At 43.3% G+C, this 26,688-nt stretch overlaps 1 protein-coding gene and 1 long non-coding RNA gene across 2 annotated transcripts in view; both read left to right on the forward strand.

Moving 5' to 3' along the window:
- Nucleotides 1-2,168: 2,168 nt before the first annotated feature.
- On the forward strand, nucleotides 2,169-4,644 carry LOC132893485 (uncharacterized). The gene is made up of 3 exons (XR_009655564.1): nucleotides 2,169-3,012; nucleotides 3,303-3,382; nucleotides 4,179-4,644. It is a non-coding gene; the product is annotated as an uncharacterized LOC132893485 (long non-coding RNA).
- Nucleotides 4,645-6,588: 1,944 nt separating this feature from the next.
- Nucleotides 6,589-26,688, forward strand: part of si:ch73-70k4.1 (Fanconi anemia core complex-associated protein 20) — a 28,634-nt gene continuing 8,534 nt past the window's right edge. The window contains exons 1-3 of the mRNA XM_060932673.1: nucleotides 6,589-6,820; nucleotides 10,493-10,643; nucleotides 19,390-19,823. Coding sequence (XP_060788656.1) covers nucleotides 6,696-6,820; nucleotides 10,493-10,643; nucleotides 19,390-19,823 — 710 coding nt within the window. The 5' untranslated portion in view covers nucleotides 6,589-6,695. The remainder of the gene's footprint in view (nucleotides 6,821-10,492; nucleotides 10,644-19,389; nucleotides 19,824-26,688) is intronic.

A 26,688-nucleotide genomic window follows, 5' to 3' on the forward strand; every position in this document is an offset into this window, starting at 1 on the left:
TCCATTGGTCTGGGGGTGGTAGACTGAGGTGTGGATCTGTTTGACCTGCAACAACTGGGACACATCCATTATTAACTTTGGCACACAGGAAATACCTTGTTCCTTAAGGAGGTCCTTTGGGAGCCCCATGCAGGAGAACAGCAGATTCAGTTCCCTGGCAATGTTCTTGGATGTGGCCTTAAGAAGGGGGATTGCCTTGGGGTATCAAGTGGCATAGTTCACAATGATGAATATGTGCTTGTGGCCCTGGGCAGACTTGGAAAGGGGACCCACCACATCCATGCCCACTCTCTCAAAGGGGATGCCCATAATGGGCAGAGGCATGTGCAGGGCAGGTCCACAGGCTGGCCACACCACTCTGTGTGGTGGTAGAGGAGGCCATGGCAGACCAGGAAGTGGGAAGGGGGTGCCCCGGCTGCTGGTCTCTGCCTTCCACAATGTGCACCTGCCCACAACAGTTCTTTAGCTACTCATCCTGTTTCTGCTCCTGCCCAAAATTCCCTTCTCTAGTCACCTGATTATACACATGAGAGAGAGGCCTAGAGGTGCTGTTTGACTCACTTTTAGCAATGCAGGCATCAGCTTCCCAGCCAGGCACACATTCTGGAGCAGTGTGATGCAGTTTTCAGGCCTCTGGGATGCTCATCGTCTCCTCTTCCTTCTGGCAGCAGGCAGATCCTTGGGGAACCCGGGCCAATTTCCACCAAGGAGGAGAGCGATAAGGAGGTCAGGACCCACACCAACGGTTAGTTTCCACTCACCTCGCTCATTTCCAATCTGGACATGGGCGGTGGCTACTTCTTGTGTGTCCCCTTGCACGCAGGTGACCTTGACAGTGCTGCGGCACCCCACAGCCTCAGACAGGACGGAGGGTTGAACCAGTGTAACGGTGCTGCCAGAGTCAAGGAGAACTTGCACCGGCCATCCCTCTATTCGCACAGGGGTGCTTGGAAGTTGATAGCTTGTGGGTAAGTGGACAACATGGACAGCGAGTCACGGCTTCTGGGCTGGGGTGGGTGACGGAGGTTTGGGAACAGTGGGCATAGCCTCATCGAGCAGTGATGGAGGGTGAGCTGGTCTTGGTGGGCATCTTTGGGGCTCGGCATTCGCCCAGAAGGGGGTGTGCATGGGCTTGGTGTGAGCCTGGTGAGTTTTTGTATTTTTTTTTTTTTTGCTGATGTCCAACATCATGAGGTCATGCTCCAGGGTCCTGACCAGCTGGGTGGGCATTTTGGGCACCTTCATCTCCACAGCCATGCACTCCACAGGTGGTAACGCCCGAATGACACGGTCCATGGTGACCCGCTCTCTGACCTGTGTAGCCAAGTGTTGTTTGGGCTCCAGTCATCATTTGGTGATTCTCAGCAGGGCATCCATTTGGCAGCAGGTGTTCTCCCAGCAGTGAAATTTAGCCACGGCCCGGCAGGCAGAGAACCCATAGCAGTTCATGATTTACTCTTTCAAGAGCAGGTAATCCTCTGCCGAGGCTGGTGGGAGACCATAGCAGGCTAGCTGGGCCTCTGTGGTGAGTAAAAGGTCCAGAGCCTGGGCCCACAACTCCTCAGGCCAGCCTTCCCATATTGTTCGAAGGTGTAGAGGTAAGCATCGATGTTGTGAGATGGAGTCAGCTTAGACAGCAGACTGTGGGTGGTAAAAGAGAGCAACTGGGACTTGCTTGGAGATTCTTGAAGACGTTTCACCTCTCATCCGAAAGGCTTCTTCAGTTCTGTCTGACTAATAGGGAGTATCAGGTATTTATCCTCTATCCTGATACTCCCTATTAGTCAGACAGAACTGAAGAAGCCTTTCGGATGAGAGGTGAAACGTCTTCAAGAATCTTCAAGCAAGTCCAGTTGCTCTCTTTTACCACCCACAGTTTACTATGACCTGGATGACTGAGAATCTTCAGACATCTTAGACAGCACTTGAAGAGCCTCTTGGTGGCGATCTGGAAGATGGTCAGGGAGGGGAGTGGCTCTGGCTTGTTGCTGCTGCAGCAGGTCCTGGGTGGCGACTTGGAGGCCCCTGTCAAGTGTCTGCATCACCTTTTGCTGCTTGAGATTGGTTTCCAGGAGATGCTGCACAAGAGGTTCCATGTGGAGGGTGGGTGGGGGTGTCATGTTCATGCTCAAATTCTCCACCAGCGTGGCACTCGCAGCTGCAGCGGGGGGAAACAGACACTCAACCTAGGGTTCAGTGGAAAAGTTAAGTGCTCCTTTATTTCTAGAAAAGGGCAGGGGAAGTGCGAGGGGTGATAGAAGTGTAGCAGGTGCAGGCAGTGGAGGACCAGAGCCGACTTAGTGCTGGGTTGCCGGCAGGGGCTGACTGCGTCTGTTGTTGCTCTACTGCTGGAAGCGGGAGCGGAGGCAGTTGAGGATTGATTTCTCCATCGTCCTCTTCTTTGTCCTCGGTATCAGCAAGATGACCTCTGTAAGGATAGACGGCACAAATCAGTAAGCATGTGCTGCAAAAACCTAACAAACGTGTTTGTGGCGCCATCTCTTTATACTCCCCTGGTTGCTCGAGGAGGGTAGATTGAGGTGCCGCTTAAGCCACTCCAACCATGCGCAATCAGCGGGCTCCGCCCTGTGGCCATGCTGCTTTCAGCAGTCCAAAACAGTGGTGCTGAAATGTTGCTGTCTTTTCAGCACTCTTGGAGCAGTGGAGTGAGGAGCAACGCGTTGCTTTGGCGGCGGTTTCCTTAGGGCGCTGTCACAATACACATTATTGTCAATGACTAGTTCTTGAGAAGCTCTACACCCCAAACATCAGGGTTGTGTCCCACATACTAGTGTTTACTCTTACAATATTCACTATATAGTCCATCGGAGGAGACACGTTTTAATCAAAGAGCTCCTTTATCTTGAGGACTGAATTTTTTTATGGATAAAATTATGAATGAACGTAAAGTCACCTGTTTGTGTTTAAAGACAGTGGTCTAGACACTACTGAAAAACCCTGTGTTGGACTCTTCTACTCAAGAAAAATCTCAGAGGCATCAACTATATGCAGGTGACTTTAATAATATAAATGTGAAGTTCAGAAAATCCCTTTTGGTAGCTGTGTAACCTGACTCTGAATACCAGAAACTTTCCTGATATAAATATTGACAACCTTTAAATTCTGTACATGACTCTATATAAGCTGTAAAATATTCTATATGCTACATGCTATGCTAATTGAATGTTTCTCAGTTCTAGTAAGTGTTATTCATGTCATAGCATCTACATCTGAATCTACTTGCTCTGTTCAGTGTTTCTCATTATTCTGAGTTTCATTAGAAGCCCTTCTATCACACACAGGCGATTGGGACGCAGCCTGCAGCAACCGCCTCTGCCTCTTCATGTGGTTTATTCACATTCCATCAGCGTGAATATTCATGGTGAGTTCCTGCATGAAGACGGGGAACCTCTCCAGACACCAGGCTGCAGCCAACACCTTTTATTTTTTCATTTGGATTTGCGTCATGGATTTTTGGAGAAGCCAAACCAAACCGAGTCACTCATGACTTCTCCAAAAAAACCTAAAAAATATTTTAGCACACACACACACACACACACACACACACACACACACACACACACACACACACACACACACACAGAGCTCTGATACACTGACACACCATTAATCCTCAATCATGACACAGTGTTTCAGCTCAATTAGTGAACTAACGCTGCATTTATATCATACTGAGACACGATAATCAGATACATGATACATCATGTATCTGATTATCGTTGCCTTGTACCTGTGACATGTGCAATGACAATAAAGTTGAATCTAACCTAATCTAACATGATATTTAATATATTTGATCATCTTACCATGTTCCAAACCACACATCCTATTCACCATTCACTACACAGGGCACTTCATGCTCCACAGTGCATTGTAGGTATTCTGAATTTATTATGTACTGCAGTGCATTATGTGGTTTATTATTTCAGGATCACAGAAAGTCCATTAGGTTTTAATGAATAACTATTAAACCGAAGCTTCTTATCACACAGACACCCTCAGAGACTATCAGGCACCATTACACATCTAGAATGAATCACGGGTCACTAATTAAACTTTACTATTTGGAAAAAGTAAAAGTTTCAGTTTATTTAGTTGTGTATATCTGAAATATCAGCAGTTTAACCAATGTGACTAATGCTAATGATCTCTTTCAGTGACCAAAATTGGAAAAAGTCACCACTGGACAGATTTAAGTCGCACTTGGAAGACACTTTGGACACTTACAGTAATGCATTTATGGCTGAGGACTACAGTTGATGTGATAACTTTAGGACTGCAGTTGTCATGAACAGTTTTACACTCAAGTCTCCATCAATGAACAGTTGATAACTTCAACAAAACAGACTTCCTGTTAAACTATAATGAATTTCCTGGTTACACAGTTGTACTTTGTGACTCTATAGGACACAGTTATAGAAGTGAGTTATTTATAATCACGCTATCTGTTATCACCCAGATGAGGGTGGGTTCCCTTTAGAGTCTGGGTCCTCTCGAGGTTTCTTCCTCGTGTCGTCTGAGGGAGTTTTTTCTTGCCACTGTTGCCTCAGGTTTCATCATTGGGGATAAATTAGGGATAAAATTAGCTCATGTTTAAAGTCTTTAAATTTCTGTAAAGCTGCTTTGCGACAATGTCTGTATTTAAAAGAACTATAAAAATAAACTTGATTTAACTTGATTTTAGCCAATATTCAATGCTCCATTGATTTACTCACCTTTCGAGATGTTGCATGTCCACTGCCCCATTCAGCTCCACAGAGTTATTACTGCACCCTAAAGGTCAAAGATGGGAACTGCAACAAGCACGAATGGAGGTACATTGGGGTAGAAATCATGCTGCCCCATGCTCAGGGGGTGGGTGGGGCTGCAGCAGACAGGACAGTTAATAACATGGTTGCCAGATTGGGTTAGTTTAAATACTTAAATACTTCTAACAGATTTCACCAAACAAAGTGTAAAGTTTAAATGCAGGTGGTGTGGGTATGATGTACAGAACCGAACCATTGCTATTGTAAGATATGTTGTAAAGAGTGGGAGTTTTCCAGTGAATGTTTTGAGCTAGTTTCAGGTCTTTTGTGTGGTTTTTGAGATGTAGTTATCCTGAAAGTTTTGCTGAAATAAAGCTGTGCTGGTTAATGAAATTACCTCGAACACAGTTAAACCAAGCTGTTAGACTGTATACTGGATGACTGCATGTCACTGGTCTTTCGTCTTGTCCACAAAGGGTTGGTGTGGTTGTAGGTTTTTGTTACAACCAAGCAGGAGCTACACCTGGTTTTACTTATTTAATCAGTTCTCCAATCAACTATCAGGTGTGTGTGTGTGTGTGTCCAGTCTGGCTGTAATGAAAAGCTCAGGGCAGCCACACCAGCCCTTTGTTGATAAGACTGCACTTTTATATTGTCGATTCTCGGCTGTTTATTACAGAGTTACTTTGCAGTTCATTCACTGGATTGTCGCCTGAAGCATTAGTCACCTGTGAAAGTTTCTCGACTCCCATGTGTTTGAGTATCTGTTGTTATTAATGTCATCCTGCAATACCTAAATCTCCAATTATGAGTCACTTCTGAGTTTATTACTTATTCATCTTGAAGCACATTATTCAGTAAACAATGAAATGAATGTGAACAGTGCTGAGTTACTGGACCCCTCATGGAAGAGTCCACTGCTGTTGGATCAGAAAAAAAGGCCTTTAGTCGAGTGATAAATGGATAAATCTAACCTCAGAAACCTTTGGCACACCTCAGTAAAGACACTGGAACCCCTGTCCTTTTTTTAAAATAAACATTTCCAATGATTTGGCTGATTTTGTATAAAAATGTCCTGTTCCCTTCCTCGTGTCTTTTTTCCCCTCTCTCTTCTTTTCAGCTGCTTTTTGGGAGTGTGTTTACTGCCCGCTATTTTTACATCTCCCGTTCCGTAACCATGGAGACAGAGAACAACAGTTCTAATGACATAAGTGTTCTTTCCTGGACCCATTCTGTGTGTCTCCATCCATCCATCCATCCATCTCTCTCTCTCTCTCTCTGTGAACTGTTATTGTACTCTCTCCTCTGGATTTCTCATTCATCGTGTCAGAGCTTTTCCAAATCGTGTCTCATCCTCTCCAGGGTTCAGGGCCGAGGTTCCTCATGGAGCCATATGGGTCATTTATTTTAGTGGTGACCTCCCTCTTTATGCTTAATTTTCCTCTCTGTTTTCCATCTTTTTCCTCCTTATGGCTTCCATCATCAGGCTATAAAGACATCCATCCATCTCTCTCTCTCTCTCTCTCTCTCTCTCTCTCTCTCTCTCTGTGTTTTTAGTCAGGTTTACTGGAATAATTCTAAAGAGCTTTGAATTAAAGTAGTCTTAAAGGATATTATATATCTTTTTAACCAGTTTGGCCACGGACAGACAGACAGACAGACAGACAGACAGACAGATAGATAGATAGATAGATAGATAGATAGATAGATAGATAGATAGATAGATAGATAGATAGATACTAAAATCAAATGCATGACTTTGACTGCGCATTATTTGCGCAGTATTGAGACGATAAAACATCTTTCTTTGCGCCCGCTAAGCGGAAGTTGTTTAAATTCGGCGGTATAGCGCTCTCTGTTTACTGAAGAAAAAAGACAAATAAACAACAACAGCAACAAAAAAAAACCCCACAGGAAATAGAAATCATGTCCAAACTCAAAAGAAGAAAACCTGCGGTGGAGGAAATAAAACCTGCAGCCCAGTTTCGGCGCACAGCTCGGAGTGAGAGTCTGCGCATCCCGGACGCAGCGCTGCACACGCCAGCTGAGGGGTAGGACAGTGCCAAAACTTATGAAACATCATCAGTAAAAATAAATCAATAAAATATAAACACAGTTTGTGAATGCATCATTGATAGCAATGTTTAAAAAGTGAAACCTAATTACAGAGCAGAAGCAGTTTATCCTCACTAATGTTTTTATTTGTTCATATTAATGAAGATAATAAATATTAATGATACAAACAGTATTAATAAGTATAATTATAGAATAGAATTCCTTTATTGTCCGTGTATGAGTACAATGAAACTAGGGTTAATCTCCTGTTGTACATAATAATAAGAGAAGAAAAAGATTCAAATATTTTTGTCAGTTCACTCCACTGTATATCCAGGACATGCAGGAGAATCGAAATGCTGTTTCTCTCTCCCCTTACTTGTAAAATCGGATGGAGATATATGTGTGTGTGTGTGTGTGTGAGAGAGAGATAACTCTCTAAAATCAAACAATGTACAAAATAGCAGTAGTGCAAATACAGTACTATAACTGTAACGGAGAAGGTGCTTAGAAGAGCAGCTTATGAGGTGTACATGGACAGTAGTGCAAATGAGCAATAGCAGCAGATACAACAATGATGCGAATGATTGTGGTGTGATGTGCAAGCGTATGAGGTCGGGTTCTTGTGTAAGTGAATGTGTTACAGACCAGGGGTAGGTAGTGGACAGAGTTCAGCATCCTGACAGCCTGGTGGATGAAGCTGTTCAGCAGCCTTGTGGAGCAGGCCCGGAGGCTCCGGTACCTTTTCCCTGAGGGCAGGAGGCTGAAGAGTGAGTGTGAAGAGTGGGAGGTGTCACCAGCGATGCTGATGGCTCTGCGGGTGAGGCGGGAGTGGTAAATGTTCGTAAGGGAGGGCTGAGGGGTACCAATGATCTTACTGGTCGTGTTCACTATGCATTGCAGAGTCTTCCGGCAGGAGGCAGTGCAGCCTTCATACCACGCAGTGATGCAGCCAGTGAGGACACTCTCAATGGTGCCCCTGTAGAATGAGCAGATGATGAGGGGTGGGACTCGTGCACTCCTCGGTTTGCGGAGGAAGTAGAGGCGAGTTTGATCCTTCTTGGCCAGTGATGCGGTGTTGTTGGACCAGGAAAGGTCCTCAGCAATGTGCACCTCCAGAAATTTGGTGCTGCTCACCCTCTCCACTCCAGCACTGTCAGTGGCCAGAGGGGGATGCTGTGAGTGACCTCTCCTGAAGTCGACCACAATCTCTTTGGTCTTCCCCACGTTCAGGAAGAGATTGTTGTCTTTGCTCCACTGGACCAGTTGGCTCACCTCATTCCTGTAGTTGGCTTCATCGTTGTTAGTGATGAGGCCCACCACAGTCGTGTTGTCTGCAAACTTGATGATGTGGTTGGTGCTGTAGATTGGTACACAGCCATGGGTCAGCAGGGTGAAGAGCAGCGGGCTGAGCACACACCCTTGTGGGGCCCCTGTGCTCAGCATGATGGTCCTGGAGGTGTTACTGCCGACCCGCACGTTCTCTAACAGGTCCTCCCTGTAAGAATCCAGCACCCAGTTACAGAGAGAGGTGTTGAGTCCCAAATTTCCGAGTTTTTGTATTAACTGCTGGGGAATGATTGTGTTGAATGCTGAACTGTAATCCAAGAATAGCATTCACACATAGGTGTTCTTTGAGTCCAGGTGAGTGAGGGCTGGGTGGAGAGCAGCGGAGATAGCGTCCTCTGTGGACCCGTTTGACCTATATGCAAACTGGAACGGGTCATGGGAGGGAGAGAGGATGGACTTGATGTTCTGCACGACCAGCCTCTCAAAGCACTTCATGACAATAGAAATCAGTGCTACGGGCTGATAGTCATTATAGCTGGATGGGAGGGATTTCTTTGGCACTGGTATTATGGTTGTGGCTTTAAAACACATGGGAACAACAGCTTGGTTCAGGGAGATGTTAAAGATGTCAGCGAGGACATCCTTGAGCTCCATGGCACAGTCCTTCAAAACACGACCAGGTTTGTTGTCTGGTCCAGCTGCCTTACGTGGGTTGATCCTGGAGAGGGTCCTCTCCACGCTGGCTGGAGCCAGACATATGGCCTGCTCATCTGGGGGAGGAGTGGTCTTCTGTGCTGGTGTGTTGTTTTGTGTTTCAAAGCGTCCAAAGAAGTCATTGAGGCAATTTAGCAATGTGTTGTCACTTTCACGGGTCCGTGGTGGGGGTTTGTAGTTTGTGAGGGTTTGAATGCCACGCAAGAGAGACTGTGCATCTCTGGTGTTGCTGAAGTGTCCAGATATTTTCTTACTGTACTGACATTTTGCCTCCCTGATGCCGCGGGACAGGTTGGCTCTGGCTGTTGCTAGTCCTGTGGTGTCACCAGCCCTAAAGGCTGCGTCCCGAGCCCTCAGGAGCCTGTGAACCTCTCCTGTCAGCCAAGGCTTCTGGTTAGCACGAACAGTGATGGTTTTACAGTGAGTGACATCATCAGTGCATTTTGCAATGTACCGTATGTGTCTGTGAATATTCTCAGTCATCCAGGTCATAGTAACTATGGGTGGTAAAAGAGAGCAACTGGACTTGCTTGAAGATTCTTGAAGACGTTTCACCTCTCATCTGAAAGGCTTCTTCAGTTCTGTCTGACTGGTAGGGAGTATCAGGTATTTATCCTCTCATGAGAGGTTCGGGGCCAGTGCTTAGTTTGGAACCGGGTTTTCTGTTTCCACTGACAAAGAACTGGCTCTGGGGCCAGAAAAACCGGTTCCAGGCTAGCACCAACTCTCTGCTGGGCCAGAGGAAAGAACCGCTTACGTCAGCGGGGGGGGGGGGGGGCGGAGTTGTTAAGACCAACAACAATAACAAGACCGCGAAAGATCGCCATTTTTAAGCGGCGAGAAGCCGCAGCTGTACAAACGCGAAGTCATCCATTATTATTATTGTTGTTGTTGCTGCTGCTGCCTCTTCCGTGTTGTTTTTGCTTCGATATTTGCGCCAAGGTTTAAGCAAACGTAGTGATGTAACTGACGCATACAGCGACGTAACTGACGTATACAGCGACGTAATGACGTGGCACCGCGAGCGATGGAAAAGCAAACTGGTTCTCAGCTGGCTCGCAAGTTGAACGAGTTGTGAACCAGCACCAGCACTGGCTCCGAACCAGCCTGTTACAACCAGCTAACCAGCATAACACACGAATGACCAAAAAACCAACAGACTCAAGTCTAGGGGGTTTATTACAAGTAAGGGGTTTACAATATAAGAAAATAGTAAATAAAAATAAAGACAATAACTAAATATGATAAGGGTAAATAACGGCATCAGCTGCTGGCGTGAAGACAACCCCTCTTGCTCCTGGTCACAGCTCCCATTCATAGTGCGCAACATGCCAGGTAGACCAATTGGAGACGTCCCACCAACAGGGAACACCTGGAAGACAATCAACAGGCAAAACACAAAAAAATACGGGAGAACCTACAGCCACCTAGAGGTAGAAGAGGGACATAACACAGCCCTGGAACTGATTTGGTGGAAAAGGGGTAAGAGAGACCCAGGTGGGGGAGGGGGGAGGTCTTGTAAGGGCCATGTAGTAATAATAATGTATACTGTTGTGTGCATGAATTATTATAATAATTGACATTGAGTGTATTGGGATTTGATGAGTGATGACATTGTTCTAATCACCTGGTGGGTGTTTAATTTCTGTGTGTGTGTTTTGTAGTTCTCCTGCAGGTTCAGGATCTTTATGGTGGACTTCATCTGATCTCTCAGATGTGGAGAAGCTCTGGATGGAAACACTGCAGGCTTTCTGTTCACAGTTTACATCTCAGGACATGATGCTCTGTGTTCCTCATCTCCCTCAACACTCTACGGTACGAATTCACATCAAAATTCATTCATCACCTGCTGAGAGAATCAAATTTATCCTCCTGGAACTTAAGTCTGGAAATATCTCAATGGTTCTTCTAACCATGAGGGGCGGAGTTACTCAATTAATTAAAAAAAAAAGACTCTCACATGACCTCTTCCTCCATCTTCACAAAATACAGTGATGCTTGAAAGTTTGTGAACCCTTTAGAATTTTCTATATTTCTGCATAAATATGACCTAAAACATAATCAGATTTTCACACAAGTAGATAAAGAGAACCCAGTTAAACAAATGAGACAAAAATATTATACTTGGTCATTTATTTATTGAGGAAAATGATCCAATATTACATAACTGTGAGTGGCAAAAGTATGTGAACCTTTGCTTTCAGTATCTGGTGTGACCCCCTTGTGCAGCAATACCTGCGACTAAACGTTTGTGGTAACTGTTGATCAGTCCTGCACACCGGCTTGGAGGAATTTTAGCCCGTTCCTCCGTACAGAACAGCTTCAACTCTGGGATGTTGGTGGGTTTCCTCACATGAACTGCTCGCTTCAGGTCCTTCCACAACATTTCCATTGGATTAAGGTCAGGACTTTGACTTGGCCATTCCAAAACATTCACTTTATTCTTCTTTAACCATTCTTTGGTAGAACGACTTGTGTGCTTAGGGTCGTTGTCTTGCTGCATGACCCACCTTCTCTTGAGATGCAGTTCATGGACAGATGTCCTGACATTTTCCTTTAGAATTCGCTGGTATAATTCAGAATTCATTGTTCCATCAATGATGGCAAGCCGTCCTGGCCCAGATGCAGCAAAACAGGCCCAAACCATGATACTACCACCACCATGTTTCACAGATGGGATAAGGTTCTTATGCTGGAATGCAGTGTTTTCCTTTCTCCAGACATAACGCTTCTCATTTAAACCAAAAAGTTCTATTTTGTTCTCATCCGTCCACAAAACATTTTTCCAATAGCCTTCTGGCTTGTCCACGTGATCTTTAGCAAACTGCAGACGAGCAGCAATGTTCTTTTTGGAGAGCAGTGGCTTTCTCCTTGCAACCCTGCCATGCACACCATTGTTGTTCAGTGTTCTCCTGATGGTGGACTCATGAACATTAGCCAATGTGAGAGGGGCCTTCAGTTGCTTAGAAGTTACCCTGGGGTCCTTTGTGACCTCGCCGACTATTACACGCCTTGCTCTTGGAGTGATCTTTGTTGGTCGACCACTCCTGGGGAGGGTAACAATGGTCTTAAATTTCCTCCATTTGTACACAATCTGTCTGACTGTGGATTGGTAGAGTCCAAACTCTTTAGAGATGGTTTTGTAACCTTTTCCAGCCTGATGAGCATCAACAACGCTTTTTCTGAGGTCCTCAGAAATCTCCTTTGTTCGTGCCATGATACACTTCCACAAACATGTGTTGTGAAGATCAGACTTTGATAGATCCCTGTTCTTTAAATAAAACAGGGTGCCCATTCACACCTGATTGTCATCCCATTGATTGAAAACACCTGACTCTAATTTCACCTTCAAATTAACTGCTAATCCTAGAGGTTCACATACTTTTGACACTCACAGATATGTAATATTGGATCATTTTCCTCAATAAATAAATGACCAAGTATAATATTTTTGTCTCATTTGTTTAACTGGGTTCTCTTTATCTACTTTTAGGACTTGTGTGAAAATCTGATGATGTTTTAGGTTATATTTATGCAGAAATATACAACCCCGATTCCAAAAAAGTTGGGACAAAATACAAATTGTAAATAAAAACGGAATGCAATAATTTACAAATCTCAAAAACTGATATTGTATTCACAATAGAACATAGACAACATATCAAATGTCGAAAGTGAGACATTTTGAAATTTCATGCCAAATATTGGCTCATTTGAAATTTCATGACAGCAACACATCTCAAAAAAGTTGGGACAGGGGCAATAAGAGGCTGGAAAAGTTAAAGGTACAAAAAAGGAACAGCTGGAGGACCAAATTGCAACTCATTAGGTCAATTGGCAATAGGTCATTAACATGACTGGGTATAAAAAGAGCATCTTGGAGTGGCAGCGGCTCTCAGAAGTAAAGATGGGAAGAGGATCACCAATCCCCCTAATTCTGCACCGACAAATAGTGGAGCAATATCAGAAAGGAGTTCGACAGTGTAAAATTGCAAAGAGTTTGAACATATCATCATCTACAGTGCATAATATCATCAAAAGATTCAGAGAATCTGGAAGAATCTCTGTGCGTAAGGGTCAAGGCCAGAAAATCATACTGGGTGCCCGTGATCTTCGGGCCCTTAGACGGCACTGCATCACATACAGGCATGCTTCTGTATTGGAAATCACAAAATGGGCTCAGGAATATTTCCAGAGAACATTATCTGTGAACACAATTCACCGTGCCATCCGCCATCGCCAGCTAAAACTCTATAGTTCAAAGAAGAAGCCGTATCTAAACATGATCCAGAAGCGCAGACGTCTTCTCTGGGCCAAGGCTCATTTAAAATGGACTGTGGCAAAGTGGAAAACTGTTCTGTGGTCAGACGAATCAAAATTTGAAGTTCTTTATGGAAATCAGGGACGCCGTGTCATTCGGACTAAAGAGGAGAAGGACGACCTGAGTTGTTATCAGCGCTCAGTTCAGAAGCCTGCATCTCTGATGGTATGGGGTTGCATTAGTGCGTGTGGCATGGGCAGCTTACACATCTGGAAAGACACCATCAATGCTGAAAGGTATATCCAGGTTCTAGAGCAACATATGCTCCCATCCAGACGACGTCTCTTTCAGGGAAGACCTTGCATTTTCCAACATGACAATGCCAAACCACATACTGCATCAATTACAGCATCATGGCTGCGTAGAAGAAGGGTCCGGGTACTGAACTGGCCAGCCTGCAGTCCAGATCTTTCACCCATAGAAAACATTTGGCGCATCATAAAACGGAAGATACGACAAAAAAGACCTAAGACAGTTGAGCAACTAGAATCCTACATTAGACAAGAATGGGTTAACATTCCTATCCCTAAACTTGAGCAACTTGTCTCCTCAGTCCCCAGACGTTTACAGACTGTTGTAAAGAGAAAAGGGGATGTCTCACAGTGGGAAACATGGCCTTGTCCCAACTTTTTTGAGATGTGTTGTTGTCATGAAATTTAAAATCACCTAATTTTTCTCTTTAAATGATACATTTTCTCAGTTTAAACATTTGATATGTCATCTATGTTCTATTCTGAATAAAATATGGAATTTTGAAACTTCCACATCATTGCATTCCGTTTTTAGTTACAATTTGTACTTTGTCCCAACTTTTTTGGAATCGGGGTTGTAGAAAATTCTAAAGGGTTCGCAAACTTTCAAGTACCACTGTATTCCCACAGCACTTAACATGTGATCAGAAGTTGGTTTTTTTTTCACACATAACTGTGAAAAAGCATGTGTGTGAAAAACACGTGAAAGTGTTCATCCTCAAATAGCACATGAAAAATAGTTATTTACACTAAATAAAATTACTTAAACAAAAAAGCAGGTTATACATGTGGAAAAATGTCCAATTCTAATCTAGCTACAAGCAGCGATGAGGGGGCCAAACAAGCAACAGGGCAAATATTGGGCGTCACTGAGATATGACCTCACATCCTGTTTGGAGCGTTTGCTTTTGATTTAGCTGTAATGGATGGATTTTTGAAAATCAAAAATGCATCAGAGAACTTTTTTTGAGGCTTCTGAAGATGATCTGTGCCAAGTTTGATGAATTGGACAAAACTTGTGGCCTGTGAAAATTCTCTTAAATTTTTTTATTAAAAAAATGGAAGCTGTATCAGTTAAGTTGAGATGACAATTTGTCACATCTCATATTTGGAATCTCCCAAAGTATCACCTGACACAAGAATCACTTTCCTGAAGGGAAACACAGCAGCTCTTACAATGCAAAAATCTGTTCTCGCTTATTGCAGTGACCCCCAGTGGTCAAATAACTCATTTATTTTGCACATCTTCAGGAAGGTTTCTCAAGTCCACATACCAAGTTTGGTGTCACCACATCAAAGCGTTGCTGAGACATGCGCTTACTTCCTGTTTGGTGGCTTTGCCCCTGAATTCCAGGGTATCTGCACATTTTTCAAGTACAAATTTAAAGACTTTTAAGACCTTTTCAAGACCTCTAAATGGAAAAATTAAGACTGTACCATGGCAAAGAAAATGATAAATACGACAACTTAAAACTGTTTTCTGCAATACATATTATTAGTCAGACAGAACTGAGGAAGCCTTTCGGATGAGAGGTGAAACGTTTTCAAGAATCTTCAAGCAAGTCCAGTTGCCCTTTTCTACCACCCGCAGTTTACTATGACCTGGATGACTGAGAATCTTCACAGACATGTTTTCTGCAATATATATATATTTTTTTACTAACTTTAAGAAGAATGCACACAATTGGTGAACAACAGGGTGCATCAATGGCAACTGTTAGACAGCAAACAGCTGAAGCAAAGTCGTGTGTTTTGGGCTGCAGAACTACTGTAGCAGCAAGGAGAAGACTGGGGTTTACTGGAGAAAACACCAGGAATCATTTCAAAAACCAAAACAATAAACGGCAAGTAGAACCAGCTGAACAACCTTAGCCGGCATTATTTCAATCCCCAAAGATCATCTTTGATGTGTGATTTAGCGTCCGACAGCAAAATCAGTGTGAGTGTGGTACAGTATACAGCTGGCTGAGGAAGTTCTCGAGTATCTTCTGCATTATAGCAGGTAACAGCGTAAACCTGTTTATGCAGCCATACAATCATCAGAGCGTTACATTAAACACAGAAAAACTACTGTCACCTTTCATAACCATTATCAATATTAATCAATGTGTTGTAATAACTGTAAACTAATCATCAGTGCAATTGTTACATCAATGTTCATTATTCAAAAATAATCATTAATTATTATCTATAATCCATGAATAATTGTTTGTATTACTACTACTACTACTAACTACTTTTTAAATAATAATAAAAAAATTAACTCAATTTTATTACATTTTAATAATCACTACTTATTAGCTATATTAATTAATAATTAATAGAGTAGCTATCATTATAATTCAGTATTATTAATTACTACTTAATTAATAAGCAGTGATTATCAAAATTTAATTTAATAATTAATTAGTAATTATTATCAACTACTACTTAATTATACTAATAATTAATAAGTAGTGATTATTTAAATGCTATAAAATTGAGTTATAAGATTAGTTAAAATTATTATTAAAAAAGTAGTAATTATTATTATTATTATTAGTAGTAGTAGTAGTGATACAAACAATTATTCATGGATTATAGATAATAATTTGTTTTTAATAGTGAACATTGATATAACAATTGTACTGATAATAATAATAACATTAACAACAAGTATTATTATTATTAGTAGTAGTAGTACAGTTATTTTATGTCAGTGTTCACTATTTAATTTGTTTGTATTCTACCAATTGCTACTTTTTAATAATTATTTGTAATAATTTTTAATAACTTAATTTTATAACATTTAACATCCCTAGTACTTATTAATCACTAATTCATAAGTAGTAATGATTAATAATCAATAATAATTACTACTACTAATTATTATCAGTGGTTGTTAATATTATTCTTATTATTATATTAAAAACACTGTTGTAGATGATAGGTAATAAAACTAAAAAACGTTTTATACAAATTATTTATATTGTACTATATTTAGAATTATTGTATTTTCTGGAGTTCTTTTTAATTGAGTTTTGAAATAAATGTTGTTTATATATTTATATTAAACTTAGTACAATAAACAATGTTAATTATGTAAAAAATGATGCTAATCATTATTATTAGTAGTAGTATTTCCTATAAGTCCCATTTTCCACCTGACTCTTGTGCGCATGCGCGAACCCCCCTGCGTTTCACTCCGGAGCGCTTGACCTCTAACACGCGCGCGCCTCGTGTCCATGAAAAACCAGTTTCCCAGTCCGCCGTGGCCCCAGCGCTGCGGTACCGTCTTTAAACACATTTGTGCGATCCAGCGCTTTTTCGCTACGTTCACACTGCAAGGCTTAATGCTCAATTCCGATTTTTTTGTGAAATCCGATTTTTTTGTGAGGTCGTTCACATTAACAAATATATGCGACTTGTATGTGATCCTCAGTATGAATGAAAAGCGACCTAAAAGTGTTCTGCATGCGCACTGCAGGATACGACGACGTCACACGCAGTGAGCATGGCCAGTGTTTACGGAAGTAAAACCGCCCGGTTGCGGTATGACTCATCCAATCTAGCTTGAATAGCTGTATCCCCCCAAATGGAAATCAGCTCCCTAACCTCTGCGTCCTTCCATTGAGAAGATTCAGAACCTTCACAGCCCGAAGCGTCCCTCGCATTGATGTCATGCGCAGGGGCGCAGATACGTTTTTAGAACTGGGAGGGACAAAAAACTGGGGGGGACAAAGCTGCCAGCAAACCAACCCCAACATGCCTGTCAAACTTGTTGTTAGTAACCATAGCAACCAAGCTCGAGCTCGCAACCTGTGCAGTCTGCGCAGCTCAACCAACCGAATATCAGTCTTTGTTTTGTTTTATGTGAGTTGTTGCAACTATATGTATACACTGCTGTGCACCTCAATAAACCGAATGGTAATTAGTCTTTTGATTTTTCCGTGAGGTTTGCCTTATGCAAAGAAAGACAGCATAGACGTTTTTTCCTCCCTATAAGTGGGGGGGACCGAACGAGGTGAATTTAAATATGACTCGTCCCACCCTCTATCTGCGCCCGTGATTATGCGCCATGTTGTTGTAACTTTTTTTGAGAGACCCGCCGCCTACTTCAGCGCAGAATAGTGACGTTTGTGGCTTGTTGATGACGTGTAAGTCGGATGAATGCGACCTGGCGGTTCAGACTGAAGTCGCATATGAAAAGAGCGGATAGGAATCGGAATTAGCACCACATATCCAAACGGCCTGGGTCGGATTTGAAAAAATCGGATCTGTGTCGTTCATATTGTCAATAAAAGATTGGATACAGGTCACATATAGGCGAAAAGATCGGATTTGAGTCACTTCAGCCTGCAGTGTGAACGTAGCCTTAATCGCAAACGATTCTTCTCCTTATTTTGGGGGTATTTGTCATCCCCCAACCACTTGTCGTTAAACAGACATCTTCCCATAATTATCAACGCTTTCTAGCGCCCGCGTAAGCTACCTGCGCATCTCTCACTCTTCACCACACCCACCACACCGCACCGCACCACACCACACCCACACTGCCTCCACCGCACCACACCCACCGCACCACACCCACCGCACCACACCCACACTGCCTCCACCGCACCACACCGCACCACACTGCCTCCAGTAGCCTCCTAACGTTAGCTCTTGATCTACGGAATGCACAGAACGCACAGAACCAATGCTGCCCCCAAAAGGTGCGCTGGTCACTTTTAAAATTATGGTTAAAAAAATACCCCAAACTGGATGGAGACATTTCACTCGTTTGGTCCAATATTAAATTTAATACCTCCCTTTCGAAAATTCCAGTCATTCCAAACAATTTAAGACGTTTTTAGGCCTTGAAAACCGAAAGTTGTATTTAAGACTTTTTAAGGACCCGCGGGAACCCTGAATTCGATTGGCTGTCATGTAAAAATGTTTTTGAAAATCAAAAATTCATCTGATAACTTCTGTGAAGGTTGGTCTGAAGATCATCTGTAGTAAATTTGTTGGAAATTAGACAAAAGTGGCCTGTGGAAAAAAAAAATTCACATCATGTGTTGAATTCAGCTTGAGCCAAGGAATCTGATGATGCCTCATTTTGGAAAATCAGGCATACGGGTCAAAGGTTATAGACGCATAAACACACCTCCAACTTTGACCCATTGGTGGCGTGACAGCAGTCGACATGCAAACATGAAACTTGGTGAATCAAGGGACTGTCCCCAATCAGGGTGCCGAATTTCAAAACTTTTTATTCTATGGTTCTTTGGGCTGTGACACACCCAAGGAGGAAGAAGGTAGAAACACGTTGCTTCTCTGCTTAGCCCCCAAAAAACACATGTATGTTTCACACATGAATCATGTGATTACTGAGATATGAAGTGGAAGTGATGTGTGTGTGTGTGTGTGTGTGTGTGTGTGTGTGTGTGTGTGTGTGTGTGAAGCTGATCTCAGCATCCATTATTTTATTTTATTTATATAAATTTTTTTCTGGCTGTGGCTCTGTGAGTCTGCAGTGCCGAGTTTCTCCCCTGAGGAAAAACACTTGCTTCACACTCCTGCTGTCAGAATGGCTGCCAATTAGTGTGAAGCACAGAGCAGTGTGTGAGGATGATGGGTGGATTTTGGTGGTGGTGTCCATGGAAACGGGGTGATGGACGGCGCCGAATGGGTTTAGTGCTGGTTTGGCAGGTTTCAGCTCCGGATACATCGCACTTGAGTTTGCAGAGAGATGGACAGCTAATGAGACGTAGCAGAAGATGCATTATTCAGTGGAACACACACACACAGGAGCTGAAGTGCAGAATGTGTGTGAACAGAACTTTCTCAGCATTCAATATTGGCGTGTTCATTTATAAGAAAATGTAGGATCAGTGCTGGAATTACTCGGAATTCTACACACACACACACACACACACACACACACACTTCCAAAATAACAAATAAAATGAAATTAAATATTGTGTTCATATTTGTATGGGTTTTGGTTGTTTTGTTTTTTTTTCAGAAAGAGGAGGAATGGTTTGAGCGGCGCTGGTGCAGTCTGGATGAAGGTGTTGCTCCCTTTCCAAATCCACTCGCTCCCTATCCCCTTCCTCACTCCAGTCTCCCCCTATCATCTTCCGTCTCCACTCCCAGTCCACAGAACCGAACCGGCTGCTTCTCGGTCCACAGCGCTCCAAAATCCCTCAGTCAGCGGAACGATCAGTCTGATGTTAGTGAGTGTGAGCAGGATGTGAATGGAGCCACTGCAGGAAAATCTGGAACGGAACATTCTGGTCCGGAGCATGAGGGTGAAGCAGGAGCAGTGCCTGGATCTGGAATGACATCTGGATCTGAACCTGAAATTAGTAATGAAGCCGGAATGTCGGAAAGAGGATCGGAATCAAACGGATTAAGACTGGAATGCTGTCCGATGTGTCTGATGCCGTTTCCTGCAGAGTGAGACATGTTTTACATCCCAATTCACAACAATACATCAAATACAAACATGAATAATGAGTGTAATGGCGTATTTTCAAATTTCCAAATTGGTTAAATAGCCATTCGATTGGACTTGATTATCACGCTTCTTTGACTGGCTATCCAAGAAATTTTTAATTGTACCCTTTTGGTTGAAATGGGATGATAAGCAGGCAGGTGAGTATGGCAGGCAAGTGGGTGAGTATGGCAGGCAGGTGGGTGAATATGGCAGGCAGGTGGGTGAGTATGGCAGGCAGGTGGGTGAATATGGCAGGCAGGTAGGAGCAGGACAAACAAATAGTAGAAACTGGAGGACTCCAATAATCCAAACAAAGATAAAGACATCTAATTAAGTAAAAAATAATCTGTGTAGCCTGTAAAGAACTTTTTTGCTGCTCAAGTCCTCAACTCCTTTGTTCAAGTAGACTGAGGTCAAAGGTTAGTGGCAGCCATCTTATCCTTAAGGCCTACCAAAGGGCTATCAAACTAATAGTCCTCAGGCAAAATAAAAGACCCAACATATCAACTAATAATCTGTACTCCTATAGTACATATTGAATCTAACTTTAGTTTCAACACAAAATGGCTCCTACACAGCCGGCCCCTTATAGCGACTGCAGGAAGTGAGCTATAATAAACAAAATGTAAATTTTCTAAAGGAGCCATATACTATTTACAAAACTGTGTGTAAGAATCAGTGTATGCATCTGCATGTGAGTGTATAGTATGCCCATGCACAATTCAGTGAGGCCTCAATCAGTCTTAGGTTGCGGGCCCTCTACCAGCAAACAGATCTTACTGACAGGTCTCTCAAGCTGGCTCATCTTTGTTTGAACCCTTACGCTGCGCACCAAGCCTTTGGAATCAGGGAGGGCTTCAATGATTCTGGCCAACATCCATGATCCTCTTGGTGCTGTGGCGTCAGCTACCAGCACAATGTCTCCTTCACGGAAGTTGCGTCTGACACGAGACCACTTTTGCAGTGTTTGTAGAAGAAGAATATACTCTCTGACCCATCGTTTCCAGAATAAATCAGCAATGTATTGTGTCTGCCTCCAGCGACGTCTGACATAAAGGTCTTCTTTCACAAACAATCCTGGAGGAAGACCTGGCTGCACCTTGAGTTGCAGTAAATGGTTAGGTGTTAGTGGTTCCAAGTCATTTGGATTGTCAGAGACAGTTGTGAGTGGACGGCTATTTAGAATGGCCTCAACCTCACACATTACAGTCTGAAGGCCCTCATCATCCAAATGCTGTTGACTGGTGATTGACTGGAGTATTCTTTTGACCATGCAAATAAGCCTCTCCCATATTCCTCCATAATGGGCACCATGGGGTGGATTGAAAGTCCATTTCACTCCCTTTTGGAGCAGACTCTGTTCAATCTGTTGTATGTTCCAGGATTTCAGAGCCTCTTTTAGTTCCTTTTCCGTTGCAACAAAATTTGTTCCCTTGTCCAATCGCAGTTCAGACACCTGCCCTCTTCTGGCAATGAAACGTCTGAAGGCATGGATACAAGAATCAGTATCAAGTGAATTTTCAACTTCCAGATGTATAGCACGGCTGGTAAGACACGTAAAAATCACTCCATAGTGCTTCACAAGGCTACGGCTTCGTTTGATTTCCAGTAGTCCAAAATAATCAACCCCTACATGAGTAAAAGGTGAAAGGTCAGGGGTCAACCTATCAACAGGAAGGTCTGCCATTTTCTGTTCACCTGCACTGGAGCTGAATTTTCTGCATGTTGTGCATTCATGAATGACCTTTCTGGCCAAAGCATTGGCACAAGGAATCTAGTGCCCTTTGTCTGAGTCGGGAAAGCATGAAATTCCTTCCACTGTGTCCAACTTCATGATGGATATGCTGAAGTAAGAGCTTGGAAACATGGTGGTCTTTAAGGAGGATCGCAGGATGTTTTTGTTCGCTGGGCATTGCCATTTTGCTGAGACGGCCACCGACCCTCAAGATGCCATCATCAAGAAAAGGATCCAACCTGAAGATGGTGCTGTTTCTACTCACACACTGCATACAGTGGGGCAAAAAAGTATTTAGTCAGTCACCAATTGTGCAAGTTCTCCCACTTAAAAAGATGAGAGAGGCCTGTAATTTTCATCATAGGTACACTTCAACTATGAGAGCCAGAATGAGAAAAAAAAATCCAGAAAATCACATTGTCTGATTTTTAAAGAATTTATTTGCAAATTATGGTGGAAAATAAGTATTTGGTCAATAACAAAAGTTCATCTCAATACTTTGTTATACTGTATACCCTTTGTTGGCAATGACAGAGGTCAAATGTTTTCTGTAAGTCTTCACAAGGTTTTCACACACTGTTGCTGGTATTTTGGCCCATTCCTCCATGCAGATCTCCTCTAGAGCAGTGATGTTTTGGGGCTGTCACTGGGCAACACGGACTTTCAACTCCCTCCAAAGATTTTCTATGGGGTTGAGATCTGGAGACTGGCTAGGCCACTCCAGGACCTTGAAATGCTTCTTACGAAGCCACTCCTTCATTGCCTGGGCGGTCTGTTTGGGATCATTGTCATGCTAAAAGACCCAGCCACGTTTCATCTTCAATGCCCTTGCTGATGGAAGGAGGTTTTCACTCAAAATCTCACGATACATGGCCCCATTCATTCTTTCCTTTACACGAATCAGTCGTCCTGGTCCCTTTGCAGAAAAACAGCCCCAAAGCATGATGTTTCCACCCCCATGCTTCACAGTAGGTATGGCGTTCTTTGGATGCAACTCAGCATTCTTTCTCCTCCAAACACGACAAGTTGAATTTTTACCAAAAAGTTCTATTTTGGTTTCATCTGACCATATGACATTCTCCCAATCCTCTTCTGGATCATCCAAATGCTCTCTAGCAAACTTCAGACGGGCCTGGACATGTACTGGCTTAAGCAGGGGGACACGTCTGGCACTGCAGGATTTGAGTCCCTGGCGGCGTAGTGTGTTACTGATGGTAGCCTTTGTTACTTTGGTCCCAGCTCTCTGCAGGTCATTCACTAGGTCCCCCCGTGTGGTTCTGGGATTTTTGCTCACCGTTCTTGTGATCATTTTGACCCCACGGGGTGAGATCTTGCGTGGAGCCCCAGATCGAGGGAGATTATCAGTGGTCTTGTATGTCTTCCATTTTCTAATAATTGCTCCCACAGTTGATTTCTTCCCACCAAGCTGCTTACCTATTGTAGATTCAGTCTTCCCAGCCTGGTGCAGGTCTACAATTTTGTTTCTGGTGTCCTTTGACAGCTCTTTGTTCTTGGCCATAGTGGAGTTTGGAGTGTGACTGTTTGAGGTTGTGGACAGGTGTCTTTTATACTGATAACGAGTTCAAACCGGTGCCATTAATACAGGTAACGAGTGGAGGACAGAGGAGCCTCTTAAAGAAGTTGTTACAGGTCTGTGAGAGCCAGAAATTTTGCTTGTTTGTAGGTGACCAAATACTTATTTTACCGAGGAATTTACCAATTAATTCATTAAAAATCCTACAATGTGATTTCCTGGATTCTTTCCCCCCATTCTGTCTCTCATAGTTGAAGTGTAGCTATGATGAAAATTACAGGCCTCTCTCATCTTTTTAAGTGGGAGAACTTGCACAATTGGTGACTGACTAAATACTTTTTTGCCCCACTGTACCTCTCTGCAAACAAGCCCTCTCTTTTGGAAAGCCTTGCCTCTGACAAAACTGTACAAATGCCACCTCAGCATTTTCCATGTCATTGACCGATAGCATATATGGACCAGTTTTTTTTCTTGTTTCTGTTTTCTTGTGATCATAACATGCTTGTTTTGATCTTTGTCTTTCTTGAATTTTTTAACAAGATCCAAAGGAATAGACTTCAATCTGAGGATCCATGCCACAGCTTTCTTGAGCTTCATCCATGTTGACATGTAATTCATCAGGTAAGTAGTAGCATCATGGTTTTCCTTCACAGCAACATTAACACTGATAACTCCTTTTCTCAATTCAGGATCATCTGGAGACAAGACAAGTTCAACAGGAGGGTCTGGCCAGCATTGGGGTAGTTCCTTTAAAAATTCTGGGCCATTGATCTAAGTCTTTCCTTTTCCTTTGCGTCCACATGCAGTCCCCGGGAGGCATAATCAGCAGGATTCAGTTTTGTTACTACGTACTTCCACTGAGACACTTCCGAGGCACTTCTGATGATGTTCATACGATTGGCCACAAAGGTTTGTAATCTTCTGCTTTCATTTCGAATGTACCTTAGAACAGTCATGCTATCTGTCCAAAAAAGAGATGCTTCCAAATCCATCTGCAACTCCTCAGACAGCATCCTGTCCATATGTACTGCCAGAACAGCAGCAGTAAGCTCCATCTGTGGTGTGGTCATCAGCTTTAGAGGTGCAACTCGGGCCTTTCCTATTAGAAAGGTGACGTGGACCTTGCTGCAGCTGGTCAATCTCAGGTAGGTAACTGTACCATACCCAAATTCACTCGCATCACAGAAATGGTGCATCTGTGCCATTTTGACACTTCCAAAGTAGTCTGGTACAACATCTGCTGACCTTGAATTCCCTCACTCTTGGAAGATGTTGCCACCATTTCTTCCAGGCTTGAGCATGGACTTCTGGCAATTCTTCATCTCATCCAATGTTCAGCTTGCATAACTCCTGTAGAATGGATTTTGCTGTAAAGGTGAGAGGTGCAAGGAATCCAAGTGAATCATATATGGAACTGACCATGGACAGAATTCCATGCCTACTGCATGGACGCTCTTTGATGGTCACCTGAAATGTGAAGGTATCTTCCTTGACACACCATTGCACACCCAGTGCTCTCTCAATTGGCAGATCATCAAGGTCAAGATTCCTTATATCCTTTGCGCTTTCAGACTCAGGAATGGAGGTCAGGACAGCTTTGTTACTAATCCATTTGGTCAACTTGAAACCTCCAGTTGCACAGAGTAACTTCAACTCCCTGCAGAGCTTAATAGCATGGCTTTCTATATCAACAGCTTTCAGCAGATCATCCACATAAAAGTTGTTTTTGACTGTGTTAGTTGCTTCAACTGAGAAGCACCCTATGTTATCCTCAGCTGTCCTCTTTAAAGCATAACTTGCACAGCTGGATGATGATCTTGCACCAAAAAGATGTACCACCATCCTGTATTCTTTCAGTGGTTGACTGATATCCCTATCAGGCCACCAAAGGAAGCGCAGGAAGTTCATGTAATGAGGTGGGACTTTCACTTGATGGAACATTTTTTCCACATCAGCTATGATGGCAATTCTGCCCAGGCGAAAGCGACTAAAACTCCAAGTAAGGTGTTTGTAAGATTGGGGCCTTGAAGAAGCTCAGTATTCAGTGAGGTCCCTTGATAAGCTGCGGAGCAGTCAAACACCACACGTAAACTCCCCTTCTTCGGATGAAACACACCATGATGAGGTATGTACCACACCTTTCCATTTTCCTGTTTCACTTGGGCTTGTGGCACAAGTTCAGCATGTCCACTTGACAGAACAGTGTCCATAAAGGCTATGTATTCCCTGTGAAAGTCACTGTTCCTCTGAAACTTCCTTTTCAATGACAAGGCACGTTGCTCTGCCAGGAGACAATTGTTTGGTACTGTAGGATTGTTCTTCTTGAATGGCAAAGGTAACTGATAGTGTCCATTAACCATCTTCACAGAGCTTTCCATTATTTTTTCATTATTATTTCCATCTGGTGTCTTCAACTGACATTTGCTTCTTTTCCTCAAAACCCTTTTCAGGGAAATCATGGTTGTACTGCTGAATTAGAAGCTCACTCAGTTTTTCAACAGATATCCTATGCACATGGACATGTTTTTGACCTTGCTTGTTGAAGCATGCATCATCACTATGGAGAAGTCCATTCACCACCCAACCTAGCAGTGTCTTGATAGGAAAGAGCCCATTACCCTGGCTATTGATGATTCTCCAAGGTTCCATTAATTTGGGTGCATTTATCCCTATAAGAAGGTCAATTCCAGCATCAATGTTGGGTATCCGGACATCCTGAAGATAGGGCCATTTCCTAACATCATCTTGTCTAGGGATGTGTTCCTTGCTGACTGGAATTTCTTGCTGAGTGAAAACTTATGGTAGGTCTATGAAGTCCTTACCCTCCAGACTACACACTGCCAGGCCCTTGACTACTAGGCTGTTCACAGGTTTTTTTTTTTTGCCCCATTGTGTGCAGAAGTATCTGTGTGTTCTTGCCCTTGGCATCCAACTTCTTTCTAAGCTGTTCTGTGCAAAACGTTGCCGAACTCCCTGGGTCAAGGAAAGCATATGTCTAGACTACATGATTGGAGTTGTTTAGTTTGACTCGAACTGGTATGATTGCAGGAGCGCATTGCTTATCACTACAGTCAACTATGTCAGTCTTCAATGAAACCAGTCCACTGTTTACTGTCTGTGGCAGTTCGTGTAAATGGGTGGAGCACAGAAGGACGGCAGGACAGAACTGAGAGTACAAAAAAACCTCTTTATTCAACTTTTCAGCTGTCAATACACACACGCGCACACATCAGCTATCTGCTGTGGAGAGACTCCCTCTGCTCTCACTCTCTCTCCTTAAGAAGGGCGCGGTCACTGGGAAGACACACAAACACATCAATTAACAACAGGTGTAATGATTCTGCCACTTAACTTCCCCGACTCCGCCCTCCTGTCACAGACCGATGCTAGACCACGCCCCCGCTGCCACATACCCCCACCGCCCGACTCAGGCCGGGCAGCCGGCCCGCAGCCGACTCCCCCCCCCCCCCCTTGACGGGAGAGGAAGTCCGCCACGACCATCTGTGCCCCCGGCCTGTGGATCACCTTGAAGTTAAAGGGTTGGAGTGCCAGATAC

This window comes from Neoarius graeffei, chromosome 10, assembly GCF_027579695.1.
Source record: "Neoarius graeffei isolate fNeoGra1 chromosome 10, fNeoGra1.pri, whole genome shotgun sequence".
Classification (NCBI taxonomy): domain Eukaryota; kingdom Metazoa; phylum Chordata; class Actinopteri; order Siluriformes; family Ariidae; genus Neoarius; species Neoarius graeffei.